The sequence below is a fragment of the Cucurbita moschata genome, unplaced genomic scaffold (assembly GCF_002738365.1).
Source record: "Cucurbita moschata cultivar Rifu unplaced genomic scaffold, Cmos_1.0 Cmo_Scf00032, whole genome shotgun sequence".
NCBI lineage: Eukaryota > Viridiplantae > Streptophyta > Magnoliopsida > Cucurbitales > Cucurbitaceae > Cucurbita > Cucurbita moschata.
Window position 1 is genome coordinate 2,400,036 of NW_019268548.1, and position 17,577 is coordinate 2,417,612.

Sequence of the window (17,577 nt, forward strand, 5' to 3'; positions counted from 1 at the left end):
ATCAGATTTTGTCGTAGAATCACAAAAGCTATATTAACTAAATTTTATATAAAAAATGATATTATTTAAATTAATTAACTAATATAAAATATGTAAAAAATTAGAATTGGGAAAATTAATTTCGAACAAAATTATTAATTCATAAATGAAAATTGAATAAATGTAAAATTTAAATCTGTATTATTCAGATGAGTTGAGGTGGAAAATGTTTATTTAATTTTATTATTGGGAAAAAATGTAAGATTTAAACCCTTGCAAGCAAAAACCTCCCTTTAACATAATTTTCCAGAACCGCCGCCGCCGCCGCTGAGGTTCATTTTCTTACCGTCGTCCACCGTCTCTCAGCCCAGTCCTGCGAATCTACTCGACCGCTTTCGTTTTCTTCATTTCAACTGTCTTATAGGTTTTTGCAACTTAGTTCCAGCAAAGATGCAACGATCTTCATCTCCACCTTGGTGATTTTGTATGCTAATCGGAGCTGCGAGAGGTTATCCTGTGCACTTTCACCGAAACTTGGTAAAGCTGATTGATTATAAATCTCATAAACTTCTTGGCTCGCTTTTTTAATCATCATCGTACATAATTTGATCAACTGAGCTTCCATTTCATTTGTTCTCTTAAACCTATTTTCGTTCTCACACCACCGCCGTCCTTTGGAACACCCAATGGCAGTTCGTGATAATTTTTTTTCTGACTTTACCGCCTAATCTTTGAAGTGGTTTTGGCTATTAGTGTTTAATTCTCTTGGGGAATGAGTTTCTTATGATTGATATGCTATGAATATATCATACACTGTAGTTTTCTGGGTTTAATTGAGTGCGTTTGGTTATTGCTGCTGAATCTTTTGGGGGAATGCATCCGTTCTGCCACCATTTTCTGTTCTGGGGTATTGTCATGTTCTTAATTATATATTACTCTTTTCGGTAAAGGTAAACTGTTAATTGAGATTGCGTTTATTAATGTTTCAGAGAACTTTTGGTAAGACATCTGCGTGGTCTACTTAACCGGCTATAGACTGTGTAGTGGCTAAAAGCAGTGGAGAGAAGGAAATATATCTGCAACGGTTTGTAGATTGTCCAGTTGGTTGAAGACTTTGCATTACCCCGCATTAGGATTTCGTGTTCTCCTCTCTAGACCACAGAAGGAAAAGCCAATAACGATTCACTTCCATGAATTGTTTGTTGCTCGCTGTGAATAATCCCATCAAGCTCAAACTAGTCAAATTCGCCTCAACTGCAATTGCTCAACTAAACCCATGTTCTTTTTCACACAGTGACGGTGAACAAAGTACCACCTTCTTCCACACAACTTTGCCTGTTCAATTTAACCCGTCAAAGGTGGTCCAAATACTAGGAAGTCTCCGAAGGGAGCCCAACATTGCCTTTTCCTTTTTTCGCGAATTGGAGGATCGGGGCTTTCAACATAACATCTCTACTTATGCAGCTCTTATTAGGATATTGTGCTCTTGGGGTTTGGAGAGAAAGCTTGAATCTCTGTTCTTGAATCTCATTGACTCCAAGAAAATGGAATTTGATGTCTTAGATTTGCTTGAATCCCTTAATCAAGGGTATGCGGTCAATGGCTCATTCACTCGAGCATATGATGCCTTAATCAAGGCTTATGTCAGTGTTAGCTTGTTTGATAGTGCTGTGGATTTACTTTTCCGGTCAGGACGAAAGGGATTTGTTCCACATATTTTTACTTGTAATTATCTCTTGAACCGCCTTATCAAGCATGGGAAAATGAATATAGCTCTAGTTGTGTACAAGCAGTTGAAGAGGTTTGGTTTCCATCCTAATGATTATACTTATGCTATCGTAATAAAAGCACTTTGTAAAATGGGTAACATGGAAGAAGCTATATATATTTTTGAGGAGATGAGTGAAGCTGGGGTGGTTGCAAGTGCCTTTGCTTATACTGCATATATTGAAGGGTTGTGTACCCACCATTGTTCAGCTTCGGCGTATCAGTTGCTACAAGCATGGAGAGCAGCACAAGCCCCAATAGACGTGTATGCTTACTCTGTAGTAATTCATGGATTTTGTGAAGAGATGAAAATAGACGAGGCAGAAAATGTTTTTCTTGAAATGGAAAAATATGGAGTAGTTCCAAATGCACAAACTTATGGTGTGTTGATCAATGGTTATTGCAAGAAGTTGAAGTTGCAAAAGGCCTTGTCTCTTCACAGTCTCATGTTGTCAAAAGGTATAAAAACAAATTGTGTGATCGTCAGCTCTATCCTACAATGCTTGCTTAGGATGCAAATGTGTTCAGAAGTAGTGAACCAATTTAAAGTATTTCAGGGTAAGGGTGTGTATTTTGACAAGGTTGCATACAATATTGTTCTTCATGCCTTATGTGAACAAGGAAAACTGGAAGAAGCTATGGAGTTGTTAGAAGATATGACAAGTAGACAGATCCAGATGGATGTCGTGCATTATACAACAATGATTAAAGGCTTTTTGGTCCAAGGAAAAATTCATGAAGCAATGGTAATGTTTGAAAATTTGAAGAAAAATGGTATTGAGCCTGACACCATCACTTATGATGTGCTTGCTGCTGGATTGTCTAGAAATGGTCTTGTATCCAAGGTGCAAGGACTTCTAGACTACATGGAGGAACATGGTTTGAGAGAAGACCCTAAGATACTCAATCTGGTAATTGAAAATTTATGCGTAGGAGGCAAAGTGAAAGAAGCGACAGAGTTTTTCAATAGTTTAGAAGTAAAGACGGTAGATAACTATTCTGCCATGATTAATGGGTATTGTGCAGCCAACCATACGAATGATGCATATGATCTTTTTGTTAATTTGTCCAAGAAAGGAGTTTCTATTAAAAAAAGTACTCTCTCTAGGCTAGTTAGTAGCCTTTGCATGGAAGATTCTAGCGGTAGAGCTATTAAGGTGATAAAAAAACTTCCAATTATGGATGTGGAGGCTAATGAAATTGTGTACAATAATGTCATATCTTCCCTCTGTCGGGTGGGAAATATGAAGAGAGCTCAAAGTTTATTTGATTGCTTAGTCTGTGCTGGGTTAACTCCTGATCTCATCACTTACACAATGATGATAAAGGGTTATTGCAAGATTAATTTCTTGAGAGAAGCTTATTTGCTTCTGTGTGATATGAAGAATCGAGGGAGGAAACCTGATATTGTTATCTATACAGTTCTGCTAGATGGTCTATTTAAAACCCGACTACAAGAGTTTTGCTCCTCAGTAGATTTAAGGGGAGAAAAGCAAGAAATAGCTTTTGCTTCCACAATTTTTGATGAAATGAAAGACATGAAGATTACTCCAGACATTATCTGCTACACTGTACTGATTGATGGGTATTGTAAAATGAACAACCTTAACGATGCTGTTGTCCTCTTTGAGGAAATGGTCGATCAAGGAATTGAGCCTGATATAGTGACTTATACTGCCCTACTGTCCGGCTGTTGTAGAAGTGGAGATACAAAGAAAGCCGCAACTCTAATGTCTGATATGCTCTCTAAGGGAATTCTCCCCAGTGAACAGTTTTCATCTCTGTTGCATCACAATTCTCTAAAAACCAAGAAAATGCGACTATGAACACAAACACTTTACTGAATAACAGTGAGTAACATTAGTCTCGACCTTTTCCAATGAAGTATAATGCTTCATCCTTGTACATAATGCCGTCCACTTTATTTTATTTTCATTGGCTTGCTTCCTTCCTTATCTCCTCTCCTCCTTTGGAGTTATACAAGTTCTTTATACTTTGCAGGCCCTGGATTCTCCACAACTGAAATCTACTTGAGCTATATGAAAGCCCTCTACTTTGACCCAAAGATGAAGCATTCAATTGTTTGGAGTTGTTGCAATAATGGGCTTAGAAATTAAAACCTACAATATCAAGGTTTTTACTTTGTTATTTTCCTTCGCTTCAAGACTCATTCTTTCAAATTACTTTCTTATAATCTTAAACTGAAATATAACTTGGCAATAACAACAACTTACTTGAAGTAATATATTTGTAAGGACTAATTTGAAGTATTCCTGAACTTGTGAATGATGTTGGTAATGGGGATTCTGTCCATTATTTTATGCATTTATGGTACCAGTAACCACAATTGAGGATCGGTTAAAAGTTAAATCTCTCAAACGTTGAACTTATTGCTTTGCCTTGCAGTTTCTGTGAGTGGCAGTCTCCTCTGCTGTAGATATGGTGCAGATGCTATCCAGAGCTGTAAGTTCCAAATGTTTTTTTTTTGTTTCCATTAATCATTTATGTTTACAACCTAATAGTTCTAACGATCCTGATGTCTTGATTCTGAACCTCAGATTTTCTTTTAAAAAAGGGCAACTGTAAATACCCAGAACTTTTGATGTTCTGGGAATGGAGAATCTGAGAAAGCTACTTTCAACTTATCACAGAACTCCAACTCATATCTCTTTTTGGCTTATCATATTGCTTGTTTTAATCATCAATATCATCATAAAGCTGCGAAGTTTTCACATTGGGGGGTTGACTTAAGGCTGAATTTAACGCCTAAGGAGTTGAATATTATGTCAAGTATTATTTCCTCATGTTTGTTTGCAAGCATTAGCTTGTTTTCATGGGATAAAGCTTGCTTCGGGTTATTTTAATAGGAGGGCTTAGATTGGAACTTGAGATTGCAAGGAGATCAGGTGTCTTCTTTAAGCATCACTTTGAAACTCCTGAATGATGCAAGGTTTTTGCTTGTAAACCCACTGATCTGCCTACTGACCCCAAAATCAATTTGAGTTCTTTAGATGAAAATCTTTTGGAACCCCTCAGAAGATGTATCATTCTGTTGTAGACTTGTGGGTTGCTTATTAGGAAATCACTCTCGCAGTATTACAAACTGAGGCAGTTTGTTTCCGATCAATGTTAACCAAATTTTGATGCGACTTACTTTGTCATGTGGAACATGTGGGGATATCGTTGTTGAAAAGCGGTGTTATCCATTAGAAAAGCTTGTAGTTTTTTACCCCCCACCAAATAGCAGTCTTTTTTATCCACTATCCATTGTAATTATTTGTATGTTCGCTGGCCTTGTATTCTTTTATTTTTTCTCAATGAAAGTTCAGTTTCATATTAGAAAAACAAAAAGCTACAGAATAATAATCTGAAAATTTCTTCCAGGAATTTTTCGTTCATACAATTTACTTCCAAGCTGCTCTATACAGCATACTTCAGTTCAGGAGATGACTGAGTTGTTCCCAGGGTACCCTAAAAAAGGAACCAAGGAGCTGAAGTGTTGTGTCAAGCTGCACTTCGTCTGTCTAAGATGCAGCTGATGTTAGTTAGCCTTTTATGCTGTTTTATAAGCTTATAAAAGCATTCTTTCATAACTTTTTTAGTACTAAATGTTAGGAAGAGGTAAGGTGCACAACAAAGGCCAGACGACCCGGGGTTCCTATTTCGGTATTGTGTGCAGTGAACCCGGTACAATGTGCCTTGACATTTGGGTACGTAGAGGGTCGTATACAAATACTCCTTGAAATTGATTGATATGATAGATGTCGCCAAATGGATCAATAATATTTCATGTAGGCTGGCGTCGCAACGGAAAACTGCACGATGGTGGTTTGTTCAATGGCAAGTTGACCACATCGAACATGATGATCACGAACCAATCAATTTGTGAGTACTCTCTTTAGTCTTGGTAGTTTATATATACAGTTATTTCGATTCATCTTCCTGGATTGGTAATATTGATTTCCATCATAAGAACAATTATCTTTTCTGGGGTCCGTGTTGATTATAGTCTAAGCTTCTGTTAAACTCTTCTCGAAGATAAACTAGCTGATATAACACGCATGTTCGTGCAAGCCCGACATGGAAATGCATTCATCATATGAGCCATTGGAGATTTCTTACAACTTGGTTGGTCTCAATATCTATATCCCCATTCTTTTCTGGAATCATGCAATGAGCTGTCTTGAAAAACGAATTGGTTTGAAATGAATCACATGGCTTTCAACTTGATACTAATGGACCATGTCGCATAGATGGAGCTCATATTTGCTGCAGATCAGAAGAGGTAACATATTGGTGCAGTTCTCTGGTTTTCACTTTGATTCTCGTACGAATCGTCGAAGAGAGGCCGAAAGTGCACCGTGGCTACACGAAAAGAACAACTATCATTGCTCTGGACATCTTTATCCATGTATTATGCTTAGCTTAACACCAATTATGTTTTGTATTGTGTTTCATCGTTGGCACAAAGGCCCACTTGGGATAAATAGATTTCTTAATTCAGCTGCATATTTCTTTTATTCCACTTCTTCCTTTATTCACTGTCATCTCAGCTTTTCCTTCGAGATCATCACTATTTCCTTTCCCGTTGGAGATGTGTATATATATATATATATATATATAGATATTTAAAAGGTTACCTTTGGAGATGTTTTGAACTAGAATTGTAATTGAATTTATTATTATTATTTTTTTTCTAATCGAATACATCATACCAAGCTGGATTGGTCAATAAGACGATCTATGAGGTTAGAATTGTCAAATTTTTCGTTCGATCATGTAAGAAGAATGGTATGGTATGATATATTTATTTTTTAAAAAAAGAAAATAGAATCAAAAGGAGAAGAAAGTCAAATTATGGGCCAAAAACAAACGGGTGAATTTACTGTTATAGCCTCCAAAGTCCCAACGGCTACTTTCTTGTGACCGTTTCCAAATCCCTCAATTCAAAATAACCTGAAACAGCTACAACTATACTGCAATTGACACTCGACAAGGACCCTCGAAAATCTCTTTACAAAAACACCCACCAACAACACACAAAGATCACTTCATCTTCTTCTTCTTCTCCTCACTGTTCTAAGAAAATGGTGTATTCTTACACACCCACTTACTATTCTTCTCTTCATGATTCAATCACCTCTCTCTGCAAGTCCATTCTTCCCTTCAGCTTCAAGAAACGATGCTTGCCGGCGGCGGACCAGAAGCTGGCGAAGCTCCAGTCTGATAACCTCAAATGGCAGCAAGATTCCTTCCACCAGATGCTCAAATTAATGGGTCTTCACAATGAAGGTATTCTAGCTGAAAATGAAGTTTCTGATTTCAGAACCCATTTGCTCGATACTCTGATCGCTTCACCGCCAGAACAAGAACACCAAGTTATATTGAGAGATAAGCTGTTGTTCTTGCAGGTTCGTAGTTCATAATGCTCTGTTTTTATGTGTGTGCTCTGTTTTAGAAACCAATTAACTTTATTGTGTGCTTGTTTTTATCAGGAGCTTCTTTATGCGAAATGCATAACAACAGATGAGTATCACTCTTCGAAGAGGCCTCTGCTTCAGAGATTAGCAGTTCAAGGGGCTGAAATTGAGGCCAGGGATGTGATTGTAGCTGACCCAAAAGAGAATTCGAAGGAGATTTTAGAAGAAGAATGGTCGATTATTGACTTGAGAGATGAAAACTCTTCACTAAAATCGAACTCAAATTCGAAGAACAGATCAAAGGTTATGTTGGGTATGAAACAGATCAGAGGAGCTGCGTCGGTTTTTAGTTTCGCGTCATCACAAAAAACAGAGAGGAACAGAAAAGAGAAAAGTATTTTTGAATCTGAAAATCTGTGTAATATCAGTGATACCCATTCGATTCTGATGTCGGAAAGTTCATCAAACAAGGAGATGAGTGGAGAAAAGGCAAAACGACGACCCTTTAAAGCTCTGTTTCAGGGCGGCAATGGCGGCGGTGGAAATTATGGTCCAGATTATGAAGAACGGATGAACAAATCTGGAAAAAAACAATGGGGTTTCAATGGGCTGAAGAAATGGAAACGAGACCAAACAGAGGATGAGACAGCTCCATTGCCACTCCATGAAAGATCCGACAGTGAAGCATTTTGGGGTTCTTCAAATTTAGCTCAGCTCGCAACGAGTCCAATTGGGGAAGGGCCCAACACTAAAATGATGAAGATGAAGTTGAATTCAAATGGGTCTCCATCGGATTTCTTCATCGACAAGGTAATGAACTGCTTCAACGGCGTTGGCCTGTCTGTAAATTTCAAGTTTTTGATTCTGTTCATCGTGTTCTAATTTTGTTTGAAGGTTTTAAGCGAGAACATAAAGAAAGAGCTTTCACGAATTCAAACAGAGCTGAACGACACAAATCCAAACCTTAAATTCTCGTAAGATCTTCAAAGATCATTGTTGCTGTCACTTTCCTCTGTTTTTGTTCTTCTTTTAAATCGTTTCAAATTCAGGGATGATCAAATTGAGGCCATTTCCACCAGGCTTCCGATCGACAAAGCCGACCTCAAGAACTTCTTCCCAAAGTAAGATCCAATCTTCATTTTATAAGTTCATGGTGCGATCATGGTGTGATCAAAGACAGTATTTTGATGAACTGTTGTTTTTTTTTTTTTTTTTTCCCTCATTAGATCATGGTGCGATCGTTATGGGGATGTAGTAATTGATGTTGTGAAGAAAGAGTTCAAGGACCATGTGGGAGAGATGGAGAATATGAGAAATGCAGCGAGCGAGAAACGACGTAATAGCAGCAATTCGATGAGATGGACGACGTTTGAAGACGACGAGAACTGCCATCCAAATCTCTTCAACAACGTAAACGATCCGATGAGATCCGATCCTGCCTATGAGAATCCATTTTGGAGACCAAGCACTGGTCTTTCAATGCTCAAGTAGTTGTTGTTCTAAGCAGAGACAGCTGACATTGCTGTCTCCCTGTCTCGGTTATCTGTTATCGACACAGTTCCTTCGTTTGGTGTCATTCCTGCCCTATTGTACAAGTGTTTGAATCATTCAAACCAAACTGCTTGTTCTAGATATATATATTCATTCAAATTCTTCTGAAACTGCTATACAATATGAATGCCTTACAAAATCAAAACATGGGGATCCAATTAATCCCCAAGTATTAACAGGAAAGGAAACATGATAATGAATGAGTGTTCTGTTTTTGCTATACAATACCATCAAATTGTTGGAATTTCGGGGTTTGAAACCGAACATTCATCATTCGAGCCTGCACGAACATCCCCTCTACAAAGCGGGCAGACTCTGTTAAACACAGCGAAATTAGGAGATGAGTTGATGAATAAAATGATATAAGGAGAGAGCAGTGATTGTCGTCGAGTATATGTGTGACATACCCGTGAATCTCCTTCAACCATTTATCGACACACAACATATGGTACTCGTGTCGGCAGGGAAGGACTCTTATTTTATCGCCCTCTTCGTATTCAGCCAGGCAAATGTAGCATCTAACCAATTTTTGTAACACAATCCCAAATTAGAAACTAAACAAGTGATAAGCAAGTAAAACCATGGACTCAGCCAGCCAGGCAAATGTATTTAGTTAATGGAAAGAGGAAGCCTACTGCTCAATTTCGTCCCCTCCATTAGTCGTCTTTTCGTGGTTCTTCAGAGGAAAAGAGTCGACAACTGATTCGGGCGCAGGGAGTGAAACCATGGAGAGGGCAAGAGAAACAGGCTGACCATGAATTTCATCCAACACCTTCAAATACACAGAGAAGAAGATGTGAGATAACTGTTCAAATACAGCAATAGAACTCCAAAAAGTGGGCGATGCTCCAAGTGCAAAAACGTTTATCAGAAATATCCAGTGGCATAGTGTAACAACCCAAGCCCACCGCTAGAAGATATTGTCCGCTTTGGCCCGTTACGTATCACCGTCAGCCTAACGGTTTTAAAATGTGTCTACTAGGGAGAGGTTTCCACACCCTTATACGGAATGCTTTGTTCCCCTCTCCAACCGACGTCGGATCTCACAATCCATCCCCCTTGGGGTCCTAGCATCCTGGCCGGCACACCGTCCGTTGTCTAGCGCTGATTCCATTTATAACAGCCCAAGACCACCGCTAGCAGATATTGTCCGCTTTGGCTCATTACATATCACCGTCAGCCTTACCGTTTTAAAACGCGTCTACTAGGGAGAGGTTTCCACACCCTTATAAGGAATGTTTTGTTCCCCTCTCCAACCGATGTGGGATCTCATACATAGAGTTCCAATTAAAGTGAACTTTAAACAGTAATGTATGGTTTACTTAACACAATATCATCTTAAAATTTAAAGAATTGAACAGGGGAAGACTACCTCAAATAATGCTTCAGCAAGCATGATTATCCGTGATATGCTTGCACGGGTACTCGAGTGTTCTATCCTTGAGAACGAGTCACACGAGCAAGCACCATTAGAGTGAATGCCTGATGGGCAAGATAAGTTCTGCCGACTGTTTTCGCTGAGACTACTACGGAGTCTTTCCCATATCTGCACCTATTTGAGAAGCAATCATGAATAAACAGAACAAGGTTCAATTACTACTTGAAAGGAAAATATAGAACATTAAGAATGTAACCTGGGATCTTGAGTCTCTTTGTTGTTCATTCAAGATGTGAATTCTTCTGGGAAAATGTCTTGAATCGCCACGCACTTCATCATCGATAAAATTACCACTTATATCGAGGAGCCACCGGTCTGAATCTCCTGTAGTACTTATGTTATTAGGAGGGAAAAGAAACGGAGATTCACTATGTCTTCTAAAACTACGTCTCGAAAAGGCATCCCAAAACAGTCTTCTGCTATTCCTTCTGATCATAAGCGAATTTGCATCAATGCTACTTGTAGATAAAACGTTGGAAGAAATACCGACCATATCGACATGAGGCATACCCACATCTCCTGGCTCCCTATCATCAGACACAAAAGTGTCTAAACTCGAGGGTACCTCTCGTGAAGATTCGTCTTCAAGGGATTGAAAAGTTAACGGAAGATCCGAATCAGGAGAAGATTCAGACTCCGGGTTCTGGTTGGCTGTTCCCTCATCCTCTTGAACGTAACCTGTCAGCTCGTTCAAACATAAATCTCCAACCTCTTGAGTATTCGAGCTGCTTGCCGCAAACATGACCTTGGTGCAGACTGGAGATACACCCTTGTCCACTGAACTATCAATACCATTTACTGCATCCTCGTTAGCCAGAATATTTACAGATACTGGTTCCGAAGATCGATCTCTATGTCTACGAGATTCATCACGACTGTAATCAGCACTAATCTGTTGAAGGGGAACTAATTCCTTGTTTTGAGACAAACACTTCCCATGATCATTGATATCAATATTAGGATCATCTACAGCACATTGCTCCTCACTGACTACAATGCTGTTCTCGTGCGAGGCCTCGGAATGAGCGCTTGCGCTAGGAAGTCCCGTTCTTATAGATCCATTTGTGGGGAGCTGAACTTCATCAATGATGTGATTACAATGTTGATGTTCTGTCGGATGGACAAGAAATTGAGCTGTAGAATCTTCCATCTATTTAAAATATGTGTCAGCTAAAGACTTAATCCGTCATCTAAACTTGTTAAAACTTGCAAAACGAGAGCAAAAGACGAGATCAAGACAACTTAGATGATTATAAACTAATAATAATTGAGAGAACAAAAGATTTCTACTAAGATATTGCCACGAAGATGAACAATATAAGCATAGCCAAATCATCATCCCACTCACAGGCAAAACAAACAGCAAACAGACACAAACATATCACAAAAGCTACAGAATCGGACCTAATTTATGAGAGATACACCGATCTTCTTCACTTGGTAGATCAAAACTCATCCAAAATCCCCCAAAATGCAACACCAGAGCTTCAAGCAACTAAAAAGCACACCAAACGGACACAAGACTTCAATCAAGAGGTCAACCTTTGAAATGAAGATAGTCAATCTCAGATTATCCAAACAAGATTTCCAAGGACGAAATAGATTCAAGTTCACGAAGAATCGGAAGAAATGGGAGAAAGAGTAAACAAGAGAGAACAAAAGATTCGATGATGATAATAAAAACAATAAGATTAGAGGAAGAAAAACAACCTGATGAATCGCGCGAGAAGAGGAAGCACCGCAGAAGAGGGAGCAGAATTTGGAGCGGTTGGTGCGGTAATCTCGGGAGCGAGAAGGGCGCGACCCCAAACGACTACAACTCGAACCCATTAGGGATTTGGAGAAGAAGCGATGATCCGTATGGATGAAGACGACAGAAATTTGAAGAACACGAAATTGAATTCAGACCTCTCTGATTCCAAATTCAATCGAAAACCAATAATTCGATTGATCGGAATGGGGAGTTCGTGGTATAGCAATAATTCCTTTCGTTTTTTGAAACTTTATTATAATATTATCCATACCTTTTTGTACTTCTAAAAGGCTGGCTTCGAAGGTTTCTTCCCATTAAAAATGGAGTTCAGAGGTGTCATGTCGCCATAGCTCTCGACATCGAGCTTTTGGAGGAAACCTTCTTTGCTATGGCTGCGGCCGTGAAGAAATTAAGATTATTTTATTTTTTATTTACAAATTTTATAAATTTTTTATTTTGTATTTGAAATTCGACATAAAAATTAAAATGTGTGTTTTGAGAAAAATAATAAAGCTACCAAAATAAATAAATAAATATGTTTTAAATCCGAAGCAATCGTTCCGGTCAAAGACTTACAACCCGTAATGTCTTAGTTCATTCGTTCCTCTTTCCCGGAACGTTCAGTGTCTGATTTAGGGTTCTATTCTTTTCTTCTTGGATCTTGAATCCAGCCAATTTTCTGAATCAGACACTGTAATCTCTGTACTTCTTTGTGTTCTTCGCAGCTGGGAGAGAGGGAAGGTTCAATTATTTGTTGAGTTTCTTGGCATTTTCTTTTTCTTCTCTTTTGTACAGATTGCTTACGTTTTGCAGCAATCGTACAACGATCTTGATTGATCTTCGGTTTTCAGTTGCTTAGGGTTTTCGTTTAGTTCTTCTTTTATGTTACTGTGATTATCTTCACGGAATGGTTACGATGCAATCCAATCGCTCCGTTGCTCCAGCGATTGATTTGATCCCAAATCTTAAACCTCCGCACAAGAGTTTAGGTTTTCACAGAATCTTAGTTCTGATCATCACGTTCTTAGCGTATGCGTCCTTCCATGCCTCGAGAAAACCTCCGAGCATTGTTAAGAGTGTGCTTGGACCAACAATTCCGGTAAACTCTTCGAGCGTTTTGCTGAATTCGACTTCATTTGAATCTGATTTGGCCTCAAATGGAACTGGTTGGGCTCCTTTTAATGGCTCTGATGGCACGCAGTTGCTCGGGAAGCTTGATCTTGCGTTTCTTTCTGCATATTCTATTGGAATGTATTTTGCAGGGCATGTTGGTGACCGTATTGACTTGCGATTGTTTCTTGTTTTTGGGATGATGGGTAGTGGTGTTTGTACGATACTGTTCGGGCTGGGATATTGGTTGAATCTTCATTTCTTGTGGTTTTTCGTTAGTGTTCAGATTGTTTGTGGTCTGCTTCAGTCAATTGGATGGCCATGTGTGGTGGCAGTTGTAGGCAATTGGTTTGGGAAAGCTAAGAGGGGGCTAATTATGGGTATCTGGAATTCACATACTTCTGTTGGAAACATCATTGGGTCGATTATAGCTTCTGGGATGTTGGAACTTGGTTGGGGTTGGTCGTTTGTGGTGCCTGGAGCTCTTGTGATTTTCGTTGGCATTTTGGTGTTCTTGTTTCTGGTTGTGAGTCCAGAAGACATTGGATTTGGAACCTCTGTTAATGAGATTGAATTGAACGCAGAGGTCAGTCCAGTTGAAAAGCTGGAGAACACAGAGTCAGAGGTGGCTGTGCTGCTTGAAGATGAGCATTTGGATTCTATGGCTGCTATTGGTTTCTTAGAGGCGTGGAGATTGCCGGGTGTTGCACCATTTGCCTTTTGTCTCTTCTTTTCGAAGCTTGTCGCTTATACTTTTCTCTACTGGTTGCCATTTTACATTAGGCACACAGGTAGGTACCTGTTTCTTATCGCTAAGGAATGTTAATATCCTTTGAATCTTTTTAGAATGGATTTGTAACGATATTGTCCTATTTGAGCTTTCCCTACTTTTGGGCTTCCCCCAGGTTTTAAAACCTATCTGCTAGGGAGAGGTTTCCACACCCTTGTAAAAATGTTTCGTTCTCCTTCTCAACTGATGTGGGATCTCACAATCCACTCCCCTTCGGGGTTTAGTGTCCTCGCTAGCACTCGTCCTCTTCTCCAATCAATGTGAGACCCCCTAATCCACCACGTTCGGGGCGCAGCATCTTTATTGGCACACCACTTCGTGTCTACCCCCTTTGGGGCTCAGCCTTCTCGTTGACACATTGTCCACTGTCTTGCTTTAATACCATTTGTAACGGTCCAAACCCACCACTAGCTGATATTATTCTTTTTGGACTTTCCGAACTTTCCCTCAAGGTTTTAAAACATTAGGGCGAGGTTTTCATACCTTTATCGGTTGGAGAGGAGAACAAAACATTCTTTATAAGGGTGTGGAAACCTCTCTCTAGCAGATGTGTTTTAAAAACCTTGAAGAAAAGTTTGAGGGAAAGTTCAAAGAAGACAATATCGTAACGGCATTCAATCCAATTCAGTGATACACTGAATGCGGACAACTGACAAATAGGTTCAAAATTCTGTAGAAATCATGTTCTAAATGTAGTTTTGAAGTCTGAATTGCTGACAACAGTTTTTCTTTGTTGTGATAGCTGTTGCTGGTGTGATTTTATCTGATAAAACGGCCGGCATCCTCTCAACCATTTTCGACATTGGAGGAGTCTGTGGTGGAATATTAGCAGGATTAATATCTGATTTGATCGATGCCCGTGCAGTTACATCAGTAACGTTCCTGCTGCTCTCGATTCCTGCTCTAGTTCTCTACCGTGCTTTCGGGAGCATTTCGACAGCCACCAACACCTGCTTGATGTTTCTTTCGGGATTACTTGTCAATGGTCCATACTCACTCATTACAACAGCGGTTGCTGCTGATCTCGGTACTCAGAGTTTGATTGGAGGAAATTCCCGCGCTTTAGCAACCGTGACCGCGATCATAGATGGCACGGGATCTGTTGGGGCAGCTCTTGGCCCTCTAATGGCAGGATATGTTTCCAGAAGAGGATGGAACAGTGTCTTCTTCATGTTGATTCTTTCCATCTTCTTCGCGGCTCTCTTCTTGGTTCGCTTAGTAAAAACTGAGATCAAAGAAAAGTTAAACGAAGGACGATGGTTTTCTAATACGCAGACGTCAACGGTTTAGAACAGTAGATTTCTGCTAGAAAGGAGTTTTGAAAGGTATTTGTACATCTTTGTATCCTATTCTTTCCTATTCATTAGAAAGATTCATGTACCATACACAGTAATTGAGTGTAGAATACAACAAATTTATCGAAAAGCATTTCTTATCAATCATATTCTCGAAGTCGAATACATTGGTGGCTCCATCACTCAGTTATTCATTCATCAACAATAAGCTATGCAAAGTTAAGAACAGGCAATTACAAGGTTACCAACTCTATTTTCGAGAAGCGAATATGAATACAATTGTGGGAGTTCCATAAGAGAGAACAATACCAGCTCTCGATTCGATTCAAAGGATCGATCGAAGCAGAGTTTCGAGCTCAGTCTCGTCTTTCATGGTGGGGCAACTGGATGTTGATCTATCAAGTCAAAAAGTTCATCTCCAATCCCAAACCCAAGCATCCTAGCCATATTAGCTGTTTTCAATCTTGGCTTTGGAATGTCATGTTGCTTCAACCATGAATACACAATAAAGACTTTCTTCATCACAAACAACTCCAAAGCCTCAGGATTGAACACAATTCCCATTCTCATACTAATCTGCAACCACAAAGATCCCAAATGAGTCCATGTTAATAAGAACATTTTCTTAGCATGCCATCACTAACATCACCTGGTGAGGGACGAGCATGGCTGCATAGCGAGCGAGCTCTCCCGCTCTCCAGTCCAGTAAAACTGGTAGCCATGGATACTCTGAATCAAGCCTCACAAACCACAGTCTTATGTCGGGGTATTCGGATAATTCACGTCGATCGTGAGGATCTTCTCGGGTATAATTGATTGTAAAACCAATTGTACGCTCAAGAAATTGTTTTGGCTCAGCTGTAACAATACTAGGAAAGAGAACTCATCAGGGATCACAGAACTCATTTCAAAACAAATTTACAACCCAAAACTTACTAGCTAAAGGTGAGATTATTCCAGTTGTTTTCTGAAATGAGGATAAGTCTAGATGACGAATTACATCGTTATCTATCACCACGTCGAACCGACCTTCAGTAGGTGGCATTGGAGGTGAAACTTTAGAAGAATCTGTTTTTAACAATCAGTTCAAACTCATCAAAATTTGAAGAACTCCCCAACATATCACCACTACAATTGTTCTTCCTTTTCTTTAGTTTCCATACCATTAAATCTGCCTAATAGTTCATATTTTCCTTTTCTCCAAGAGCAGCAATGGATTTGAGTATCATCATCAAGAAAATGGAAGCGAAGAACCAAAGAACAGAGCAATATTCCAATGACTAATTATAAACCTAACCAAATAATTGACCCATGCAATTCATTCAACGCTCATGGATTGAAAAAAAAAAATCCCCCTATCTATCTCTGGAATGCACAAACCGAAATAGGTACAGAACAAATCAGAAATTGAATCAGAATCAATTCGAGGATTTACCATCTTCATCATCTTGCAAAGAGAGATCAAATTTTCCGGATGGATTAAAGGCAACCGAGGCTGATACTTGTCGTCGCTGCCGAGAAGAGGTGAAAATAGAGCAAAAAGGCGAAGAATCTGAGATAGGTCTACAGAAACTCCATGAAATAGGCGAGCGAGATGGATGATTAAAGGAAGGAGAAAGTGGAAGCAAAGGTTTAATGGCGGGAGTGGACATGGAGACGACGATAAGGCGTGCAAAAATACCAACGGTGGGAGGCGGAGGCGTCCGCCTGGTTTATCTTCTCCCTGATCTTCCTCCATCTTGTTCTACTTATCCAATTTAGCTTCAAATTTCAATTCCTTTCTTTTATTAAATTTATTAATTAAATTATCAATTTTATATTTAATACATCCTTATTAAAACTTTTAAAAATTAATTAACATATTAGAAATTAATATTAAAATGGGCCCTCATTTCTCTGGGCCAGTATGTTGAAATAGCTGCTAGTAAATTGGGCCCGTCCGGCCCAATATGTAATTTTAGTTATATTTATTTTTAAAATATAGTATTTTTTATTTTTGTAATATTTTATTTAAATAATTTTAAGACTTTGAACTTATGAAGAGATATTCAAGTTGTGGTTTTAAATTAGGTTTAAGTCCATAAATGTTAAGTTGAAAAATACTTTCCTTTGACTTTTAATGAAAAAAATGTTAAATTCACGTCCTGATCAGACATATTAGTCGATAATATTTATTTTAATTAATTGAACTATGTTCAAATTGGTATGTCTGAGAATAACAACATTTTGCATGACTTTTTCAAAATAGAGTGGTTAAATTAACACGTTATTCGAAATTGATCGATTAATACGTTGATTGAAATTAAATGTTTGAATTTTCACATCTCTCACTTATTATTTAAAATTTTTTATTTTAATGTATTTATGTTTCAAATAGATTAAAATTTTAAAAATAACTTTTAAAACAAAACCATGGGCTAAATATTCTCTTTAAACTATAAAAATATTTATCAAAAAAAAAAAAAAAAAAAAAA

The 17,577-nt window shown here is 38.7% G+C and overlaps 5 protein-coding genes across 13 annotated transcripts; 3 read left to right on the top strand and 2 right to left on the bottom strand.

Moving 5' to 3' along the window:
* Positions 1 to 237: 237 nt before the first annotated feature.
* Positions 238 to 6,287, top strand: LOC111430036 (pentatricopeptide repeat-containing protein At2g26790, mitochondrial-like). 4 transcript variants are annotated; one of them, XM_023066156.1, is made up of 8 exons: positions 238 to 516; positions 969 to 3,596; positions 3,748 to 3,879; positions 4,153 to 4,209; positions 5,131 to 5,286; positions 5,349 to 5,456; positions 5,542 to 5,631; positions 5,785 to 6,287. In XM_023066156.1, the coding sequence occupies exon 2, from the start codon at positions 1,170 to 1,172 to the stop codon at positions 3,570 to 3,572; it is 2,403 nt and encodes an 800-aa protein (XP_022921924.1). In that variant the 5' UTR covers positions 238 to 516; positions 969 to 1,169; the 3' UTR covers positions 3,573 to 3,596; positions 3,748 to 3,879; positions 4,153 to 4,209; positions 5,131 to 5,286; positions 5,349 to 5,456; positions 5,542 to 5,631; positions 5,785 to 6,287. The 4 variants fall into 4 exon arrangements, with proteins under 4 accessions (XP_022921924.1, XP_022921921.1, XP_022921925.1 ...); XM_023066153.1 differs by having other exon boundaries at positions 5,362 to 5,456; XM_023066157.1 differs by having other exon boundaries at positions 5,362 to 5,456; positions 5,821 to 6,287.
* A 433-nt stretch (positions 6,288 to 6,720) lies between these two features.
* Positions 6,721 to 8,827, top strand: LOC111430039. The gene is made up of 5 exons (XM_023066163.1): positions 6,721 to 7,157; positions 7,242 to 7,976; positions 8,061 to 8,140; positions 8,216 to 8,287; positions 8,393 to 8,827. The coding sequence occupies exons 1-5, from the start codon at positions 6,834 to 6,836 to the stop codon at positions 8,655 to 8,657; spliced, it is 1,476 nt and encodes a 491-aa protein (XP_022921931.1). The 5' UTR covers positions 6,721 to 6,833; the 3' UTR covers positions 8,658 to 8,827.
* On the bottom strand, positions 8,789 to 12,327 carry LOC111430037 (uncharacterized RING finger protein C4G3.12c-like). Of its 4 annotated transcripts, XM_023066161.1 has the most exons (7): positions 11,866 to 11,948; positions 11,560 to 11,650; positions 10,352 to 11,305; positions 10,090 to 10,269; positions 9,353 to 9,489; positions 9,125 to 9,235; positions 8,789 to 9,032 (listed from the first exon to the last, which is right to left on the bottom strand). In XM_023066161.1, exons 3-7 carry the CDS (start codon positions 11,303 to 11,305, stop codon positions 8,948 to 8,950), a joined length of 1,467 nt encoding a protein of 488 aa, XP_022921929.1. In that variant the 5' UTR covers positions 11,560 to 11,650; positions 11,866 to 11,948; the 3' UTR covers positions 8,789 to 8,947. The 4 variants fall into 4 exon arrangements, with proteins under 4 accessions (XP_022921929.1, XP_022921927.1, XP_022921926.1 ...); XM_023066159.1 differs by lacking the exon at positions 11,560 to 11,650 and having other exon boundaries at positions 10,090 to 10,263; positions 11,866 to 12,327; XM_023066158.1 differs by lacking the exon at positions 11,560 to 11,650 and having other exon boundaries at positions 11,866 to 12,325.
* Positions 12,328 to 12,469: 142 nt separating this feature from the next.
* Positions 12,470 to 15,243, top strand: LOC111430038 (putative glycerol-3-phosphate transporter 5). Its single transcript, XM_023066162.1, has 2 exons — positions 12,470 to 13,809; positions 14,551 to 15,243. Exons 1-2 carry the CDS (start codon positions 12,816 to 12,818, stop codon positions 15,096 to 15,098), a joined length of 1,542 nt encoding a protein of 513 aa, XP_022921930.1. The 5' UTR covers positions 12,470 to 12,815; the 3' UTR covers positions 15,099 to 15,243.
* Positions 14,901 to 16,868, bottom strand: LOC111430041 (protein CHLORORESPIRATORY REDUCTION 6, chloroplastic). Of its 3 annotated transcripts, XR_002708263.1 has the most exons (5): positions 16,539 to 16,867; positions 16,040 to 16,171; positions 15,753 to 15,961; positions 15,413 to 15,679; positions 14,901 to 15,033 (listed from the first exon to the last, which is right to left on the bottom strand). XR_002708263.1 is itself a non-coding variant. In XM_023066164.1 (4 exons), exons 1-4 carry the CDS (start codon positions 16,753 to 16,755, stop codon positions 15,473 to 15,475), a joined length of 765 nt encoding a protein of 254 aa, XP_022921932.1. In that variant the 5' UTR covers positions 16,756 to 16,866; the 3' UTR covers positions 15,223 to 15,472. The 3 variants fall into 3 exon arrangements, 2 of the variants coding, with proteins under 2 accessions (XP_022921932.1, XP_022921933.1); XM_023066164.1 differs by lacking the exon at positions 14,901 to 15,033 and having other exon boundaries at positions 15,223 to 15,679; positions 16,539 to 16,866; XM_023066165.1 differs by lacking the exons at positions 14,901 to 15,033; positions 16,040 to 16,171 and having other exon boundaries at positions 15,223 to 15,679; positions 16,539 to 16,868.
* Positions 16,869 to 17,577: the final 709 nt, after the last annotated feature.